Source organism: Psittacula echo (assembly GCF_963264785.1).
Source record: "Psittacula echo genome assembly, chromosome: 14".
Taxonomy (NCBI): domain Eukaryota; kingdom Metazoa; phylum Chordata; class Aves; order Psittaciformes; family Psittacidae; genus Psittacula; species Psittacula echo.
In genome coordinates this window covers 3,817,027-3,825,615 of record NC_137750.1, presented here as the reverse complement: position 1 = coordinate 3,825,615, position 8,589 = coordinate 3,817,027, and the positions used below count along the sequence as shown (strand labels likewise).

General features: G+C 41.1%; 1 protein-coding gene across 6 annotated transcripts in view; it reads right to left on the bottom strand.

Moving 5' to 3' along the window:
- Positions 1-5,402: 5,402 nt before the first annotated feature.
- HELZ (helicase with zinc finger) overlaps positions 5,403-8,589 on the bottom strand; it is an 87,909-nt gene continuing 84,722 nt past the window's right edge. For all 6 annotated transcript variants that reach the window (XM_080629086.1, XM_080629083.1, XM_080629084.1 and 3 more), the window contains one exon: positions 5,403-6,612. In XM_080629086.1, the coding sequence (XP_080485212.1) occupies positions 6,281-6,612 (332 nt within the window). In that variant the 3' untranslated portion in view covers positions 5,403-6,280. The remainder of the gene's footprint in view (positions 6,613-8,589) is intronic.

The following is an 8,589-nucleotide window of genomic DNA, read 5'->3' as shown; positions in this document are numbered from 1 at the left end:
GCTGAACCCAGGTTGGGATCTATCCAAACATACACAACGCAGATTGATCTAAGCAAAACATTCCCAGCTCAGCCATCATCATCAAAATGGCCCCAACTTGGACGTGCAATGGGTTGAGATAAGCAAGGTTTGGGGACATGGGTCTAAGGTTATCACCCATGCAGACCAATGGCACGTCCTGTGCCCACAGGAAGTCTTTCATCCACACCTTTTCTGAAGCACCATCCCTCTCCTGCAATGCTGCTTCGGGGATGAAGTGATTTCTAGGTGGCTTCTTACCCTGATGGGCCAGCTTGTTGCCCAGCCAAGGAGCTGCTCGCTCTCCTTCGTGATACTCAAGAGCAAGACACACATATTTCACATAAACACATCCCAGAAGGTCTCACCCGTCTCATGCACGCTCCAGCTTGGGTCAGTGCTGATCTGCCTCATCCAAACCCCAGTGAGGGCAATGGAAAGGTTCCCAGTGGGTGCTGTGGTTTGGCCTGGATCCGGAGGTTTTACAGCCTCTCTGGGCTCACTCTACTCACAAGCCAGGGAAAACACACAGCTTGTAACAGTGAGGCCTTACACCCACAGGCAGCAACTCAGGCAGCAGAGCTTGGTGCCTTCTAAAGCTCTTAAACCCCCTGAGCTTTATCCTCTGTCTGCTTTAAGCTGAGGCTTTTTCATCACTCACTACTTCGTACGGTCCCTGCAAGACTGAGAAGCATGTGGATGACTTCATTTTCTTTTTCCAGATATTAAGAAACGCTGATGAGAGACCCGTCCATTAAATTGGTCATTGGTATTCACAGTGGGAAAGGCACTGCTCCTGCAGCAGGTTTGTTCTGCCATACCGAAATCTGTCTGCCAGGGAGACGATAAAGTGTTAGGAGAGTTAATAGAAGTAACTGGCCTTTATAAGGAAAAAGAAGAACAGAACATTGAGGGGGAGCTGTAACCAGTGTCAGCTTTCATTCCCTGAGCAGAGCAAATAGCAAGGAATGGCCAACAAAACTTTGGGGAAGTAGCATGAAAATGCGCAAGAAGCTTCCTCGGTGGCAGGAGTCAAACACGGATGGGAATCTAGATGCTACACAACCAACAGGATCACACACAGGCTTGGGACACAAAGAACCAAGTGGGAAATGCATCAGAGAGAAAAGAGGCAAATAAATTCACAGAACAAATAACTACCACCAGACACCATAAAACCCTGAGCCTTGGTCCTGCCCCTACCAGCCCCATGGACACCTTCGGTCATGGCTCCAATGGGTACATGCCATTTGCCACTCCATAAACCAACATCCCTGCCCATCCCTTCCTCAGGGCTCACACACCAGGGTGCCCCAGGGCATCACATGCGACACAGGACTGTGAGATATCTCCTGCTGGTATCTGCCCACCACACAGCAAAGCCCAAGTGTTAAATCCCAGAGCAAGAGGAGACATGGAGAGTTTTGTTTATGTAAGCGCAAGATCTGCTGTCAGGCACAAGGCACGGAGAGGATCTGCTTCCCTTATTCTGAAATGCTGTGTGGTGTGAATGTAATGTGCAGAAAAGGTGCCAGACTAACAGCTCTGAAGAACAGAACTGCCTGCTTAGCACGCAGCTAGCTGAGCTCCCGGTACAGCATCCATCTGCAGCGCCTGGATCCACAGTAGAAACAACCTGGCCCCGGCCAGGCACGGGACAAGCAGCTCCTGATCCTTTTCCACTCTCACTTCCTTGTGGCCATCACCTCTTTTTTGTCCTTATTTTGTCTTATTTTGTGTTATTTTTGTTGTGGAAATGATTTCCAGACAGTCCCAAAGATATGAGAATTCCCCCCGCTCTCCCTGCAATGAGATCCTTGGCCCCACTGCACAGGGGCCCTTTCTCTCCTGGCCTTGATAGCTCTTGAGGAACATACCTGATACAAGAGGTCGTCGATGTCAAGGGATGGCTGTTCACAGCGCCGTGTCCTGCCAGCCCCAAGGAGGGCCCTGGAGATTAACGCCGAGCTCTCGGGCTCCATCCAGAGTGTGACAGTCGGACACTTGCATGCCAGGAACCTGACCCATGTGCACAAACTGTTTATAGAATGAACCTCAGTTTAAACTTCATTTAAAAGAAGCTTCTACTTTCCATGGTGGGACAGTGCCCCTCTGAATGATTTTTATAGTTTAATTATTTGTATTACTTCTGTAACTTAAATACTGGAGTAATTAGGCTGCTCTGTACCATAAACTACACACACACAACAACAGTACCTGTTTTAAATGCATCCATTTAAATTATTCCCCCTTTCTATTATCACCAAAGGGCAAGAAAAGAGCGTCATGGCTTTATTTTGACTGTAGTAGACGATGAGATTGTTCTTGCTTTGTCATACTTGATGGGTGTTCTGGCTCCAGTGGAGCTATTGAACATAAACTGAAGCTATACAGACATCACATATGCACACTCTGCAGCTAGACAGACAGTGAGCAGCTTCCCTGCCTTCTACAAGAAAACAGAGAAGGGAATGAACTTGGGTTTCTGGCCTATTTCATCTTAACAGCAGGAGAAGCACAAGCCTGTTTTGGTAGGGCTGCTCCCCAGAGTTTGAGTTCAGCTTTACACCCACCATTACTGGTATCACTGGCAGCACCATGATGGCTTGTGCTGGTCATGAAAGCATCTGCCCTTCAGGAGTGGGCAAGACCTATGGAAAATGGACTGACACCATCTAACTAGTCTGGGAGAATCCAGATCACAGAGCAGCTTCTGTCATTTATCGGAAGCATCTATTAATCCTTAATGAGATAAGACAAAAACTGCTCAACATTTCTCAACTAAAGTTACCAACCCACCCCCCCCAACCTGACATTTCCATTGCACTTGCTGTAGATCTTTTTCCTTTTCTTGAATGAAAGAGCTAAAAAAGAACTGAATGATTGAATCCTTGCTCCTGACACAGCGCACAGAAAGATACTGGAGCAAGTGTTTGCTATACCAACACAAACAGCCCATATTTCATGTCAAGGAATATGATGTGCAAATTTTATAGGCACCATAAATCATCCCCACTCGCCTTGACAAGTTAATTGTCTGCAGTGTTTCGAGGAAAACCAGGAAGTCAAAAAACTAACAAAACAAATGAAATGAGTTGAACGATGATAAGGGCAGAGCATGAAGCATCCTGGCCTGATGGCTCTGGAAACGTGCGGATTCTGATATGCTTGAATTCACTCCAAAGAAAAGTCAGAGTGGGCAAGCACAGTGTTCTCAGTGCTACTTACAGTCGAGATATCACACACAGAGCAAAAGAATTGCTTATAAAGCATGATCTCTGCAAAAAAAAAAAAGCACCAAAACAGCTGAACTTGACAAATCTGGGAACAAAACACTGATTAATCAAAGTAGAGAATGGTACTTGCAGGGTTTGTAAAGCCACGGGCAGCATTCATGTTCTGCTCAGCGTCAGGAATGCCTATAGAATTAAGTAAAACAGCACAAACTATACTTGAGGACATCTTCCAGCAGAAAGTATGTCTGAGGATCTCTGCCATCCCATCCTCAGATTCCTGGGTGAGAGCACTTAGGAAAACTTAGAACCAAAACCAGGAGGGATTCTCATCAAGTTTTAAGTCAGAGAGAAAATGCTCCTTCAACCATAGCATTTTGAGTGCAGATAAAAATGCCAGTGTAAAACATGAATAAGATGTGGTGAGATGCAACCATCTCCCCCTTAACTAATTGACAGATAGCAGTAAATTAACAAGTGATGTTTATTAGTTTTAATATTCAAATATGGTGAACAGAATCAAAAGACTGCTCCATATAAATGAGTGATTTTGAAGCCCCTGAAATTACAATGCCGACTCGGCGAAGTGAAGTGCATTTGAACCCTGCCTCTCCCCTGTCATAGTCTCGCACATCTCATCAAGAACTCTTCACAGACTACAACGCTCAGGCACACAGATTCTTCTCTCAGAGCAGTGCCAGTCACTCCGTTGAGGAGAACTGGCACCGTTCCGCTGAAATAAAAAGACTGAGGCTAACTTAGACTGAGCACACACCCGGCCCTTGCAAATGAATTTCCCATGGACCTATTTCTGCACCCGTCAGCTTTGCAAAAACCCACTGAACAGTAGTTTTGCTTGATTCAAGGTCGCAGAATTTGGCCTCTCCTCATTTTTGGGTCCTCTTGATCTGATGCCATATGCTGAAGTGCTAAGCATAACTTGGCAAGGGGCTTCCCCCTCAGTATCTTTTGTTTGGTATAGACATATAGGAAATAAATTAAGGAGTTACGCGTGCTCTTCTTTTTACAGCAAAAAGTTTTTTCAGGTAAGTTTCTGAATCATAAACCAGCAAAGATTTATAATAAAAAATTTATATGCAAACCTCTGCAGTGTACTGAGTTTAAATCAACCCCATTACATAAAGACCCTTGCCTTAAAACATGAAGTCAAATGCAAAAGAAATAATAACCCTGATTGTAACCAGAGCAAAAATCTGATTGAATACAGCAGCAGCCACTGCTCATTAGTCAGGTGTCCCATGGACAGCTGTAGAAATTCGAAATCACCCCCACGCAGCTCTACAGCTTTCATTCTTGCATGTTATTAAGTGGAGGAATACTGCAACTGCACCCAGCTCAGTCCCTGTAATGCATTTCCCAGATTTAAAGTTACTTCAAGTGTAAAAGGAGGACTATGGATCTGGGGAAACTACACCCCCTCGCTAGCTCCCCAGCTGCTAAAGTACGAACAGTGTGCAAGACCTGAAATCTTCAGCGACAAATTTCATCTTCCGAGTTGTCATTCACACTTAGCTCTTTAATTTTTAAATATCCCATAATTAGAATTATCTTCTTTTCAGTTTGTTCTCCTAAGGGGCCAGGTTTGTGGAGAACTTGGCAGAACTCATATATAGATAAATAACCTGGGAACCGTCTTCATCCCCCAAAGGTTTCGATTAATTTGGATACAGCTTTGACAAACATTAAATCTCTTCTTTAATGATGTTCCTCAAACAAAACAGTTAGCAAAATATCTGAATTTCCTTGTATAATGTCACATTTTAATGTAAACATCAAATAATGTACCAAAAGTTTTACCGGAGAGAGAGGAAAAAAAAAAGATAAGGAAGGAAAAAAAGAATTCAAGTGGCACAATTCTTTATACCACTGGAGAGGGGGGGAAGCCAGATTACAAACATTTACACATGCATAGTGGAAAAAAAAACTGAAACAAACCAACAAAAAAAAAAAAAAGTCGTTTTACTAAAATCACGCTTTTTTTTTTGTCCTTTTTAAAATAGTTATTAAATCTACTAAGCACCAACATACCTAAAAATTTATTTTCAGCTTCACGATTCATTTAAAAAACCTATCAAATTAACTTTTCAAACAAGCCTCTATTACCAGCTTGTCCAAAAATAAAATGTAGAGTTTCTTTGTTGGTTTTTTTTTTTTTGTTAGGGTTTTTTTTTCTTTTTTTTGGATTTTTTTTTTGCTTTTTTGTATATTTTTTTTTTTTTATTATTTTAAAGTATACCAATACTTCTTTTATCTGAATGTTTCCAAACAATGGCAAAGGTGTCTGCAAAGAATGCCTTCACTTTACCCTACAGTGGATGGAAAATACAATACCACATCATACAGAATCTAAAACTAGAAAAGTCTGAGAATGCAGCATCCCTTCACAAAAAAGCTGATAAAACTGAAAGGATTTAGAAGATGCTGCACCTTTATTTAAAAAAAAAAAAAAAAAAAAAAAAAAAGAAAGAAAATTAAATGAATTTAAGCAGAAATAACATACATTTTTACATTAACTGGCCATTTCTGGTACAGAAACCCAGCATAGTATGCTAATGTTATTGAATAAATGTAAATGCTACTTACAATCTTCTTAAATACAATTTAGACAAACTTTTTTTTTGCCTTTTTTCCTTTTTTTTTTCTTTTTTTTTTTCCTTTTTTGTTTTCTTTTTTTGTTGGACAGGTAAGAACCTCTCAGCTGCTACTTTAATGCAACAGATCAGTAACGTTACACAACTTAAAAAATAACAGGTGTTTTCCTACAGAAAAGCTTCCAAAAAAACCCCGACCCACATCCAAAAAAATGCAAAATAATGGAATATAATTAAAAAAACCAAAAAAAAACCAACCCCCAAAATTAGTTGCAAGTCTAGCAGCAAAGCAATTAAGTGAGGCTATAGTTACTAATATAAACAAAGGGAATAGTTGCAACTACAGGTGAAGCCCCAACTATCTTAGATCTACTGACACAAATAAAAATTAAATTCTCTCTAAAAAAAATAATCTGGTTATTTAAAATAGGAGTAAAAGCCATTGCTACCTGATGAACTACCTAGGCTAAGTTCCTGAAACAAAGACAAAGGGTCGCTATTCTTTTTTGTCTGCTCAGGAGGAGGTTTGGGCTTTGGCGGAGCCCGCAGAGCACTTGCGTAGGACATGACCGGCTTGCTCCCACCAGCGTTCTGCTGGCTGTTGCTGTTCGACTCGACGATCTGCTTGTTGGGCATGAGAGGTGGGAACTGGCCGAGATGTTGCAGCACGCTGTAGTTGAAGGAGTTGGATAGCTGTATGTTCTCTGCCTTCAGGTGTTCCTCTGGGGGCTTGACCGTTTTCGGTGGAGCTGTGAAAGGAGTAAACCACAGTTTGTCTAAATGAACAGCTCAGACTTAGGAAAACACAGAACCAACTCAGCTGGAAAAGACCTTGAGGATCATCAAGTCCAACCTTTACCCCAGGACTGCCAAGTCCACTGCCAAACCATGCCACTAAGGGCCTCATCTACATGGGTTTCTGAACACTTCCAGGGATGGTGATTCCGCCACGTCCTGGGAAACCTTGTTCCAATACCTGGCCACCCTTTCAGTGAAGAAATTTACCCTAATATCCAGTCTAAATCTTTCTATAGTAACACCAAAGTACTGAAGGATATTGCAACCACCAATTTTCTGTGTTTAGTCACTCTAGGTCCTAGGAAATTTCTGCTTATTATGCTATCTAGTTTCATTCTCAACTATTGGCTCTTGTATTACCCTTGTCAGCAATGCCAAAACGACAGACGTTATCAAAGATATTGTCCAGGTGCGCGTACCCGCAGAGTTCATAACACTGAACCTGCAATTCTGCACAGGTGGATTTAGCAGAGGCACCGAACGTAAGCTGCTTCAGAAAGGGATATATTCTAATTTAAACACTTTATCCACTGAGACAGCACAAAGAGCATTTCATTCTTCTAGCTTTAGAGCTTAATAGGCTAAAATTAAACTTTACAGCACCATATATAATTCATTCTCAAACAGCAATTCCGACTCCTGAATGCCATCCAAATAATTATTGACATTTTAGTCTGAATGCGTTCCTGCTAATTGATACATTCTTGCTCCATGTTTAACTACCCTTGTAACTATCAGAAAAAAATGGTGCTTTAAACCGTAGGTATAAAACTGCTTTCAAGTGAATTTCCTGAATCCTAATGTGGCATCTTAGTTTTATCTGGAGAATTGTGCTATCTTACATAGCTAGAGACTGAAATACAGGTCTACATTCTATCTAGCTTAGGAGCTGGGCAACAGAGATATCCTGTAATTATTTCAGTCTTTAAATGTATGATGTTATTTTTGAAGTGCACAAACCAAAAATATACCATCAAATGAGTATAAAACTGGAAAAAAACCTAAGTATATAGTTAAGTTTCTCACTGGAGGGGTCATACACAGGCTTTTGCTTTTAATAAAGTAATAAAAAAGTATCCGACCTGTAGAAGAATGAATATAGGAAGAATATAAGCAAAACAGTTTTGCTACGGTTGCTATGATCCAAAAAATAAAACCCCAGAACACAAGCAGAAAAACCTCCCAAAAATAACCACAGCACTCAAGACAAGTAATGACAAGCAAGGCCATAGGTGAAAGCTATGTGTGGTAAAGGTGTCTAACAGGAGAAAAATCCAAAATAAACATCTTGTTCAAGAACTTCAAACATTTTCTTGCTAGCACCAGAAAAAGCAATGCGAAACAAGCTCTCAAATTGCAATTTTGGAAAGTGCTTGCATACAACACCACTGAGCATTTCACAGCAGCTCTCCCTGCACTCTATAAATCCATGTTGAGATAACCAAGCACTCGTGCGACAGCCATCTCCGATGTACGGGAAATACAAGCCCTTGAACAGTCTGCCGTCATGATTGCTCGCTCTCAAGCAATGAATACAGGACTAGTTCATAGCATCTCATTCTCATGGGTTTTAATTTCATGGACAAAAATCAATAGTAACCAGAAATGCTGAAGTTACTGGTCATTAACCCTTAGCATTATAAAACACTTCTGGGCTTTAAATATGATCATCATAGCCAGTGAGCTGTAAAGCAGAAAAGCACAACAGCCATAAAAATGGAGATTTGTTTGCACAAACTATTAGATACAGGGCAATGTTGAATATACATTTATTTATAAACCAGAAATCATGCTTAAATACAACACGAAACATTTTCACTACAAATGCTGATACTAATCTAAACTTGCCCCTTTTGTTTAGGATTAACTATTTGACAGCAAACGGGCAGATATGGTGCTTTTACAGACACATATTTCCTCTGAAGAAT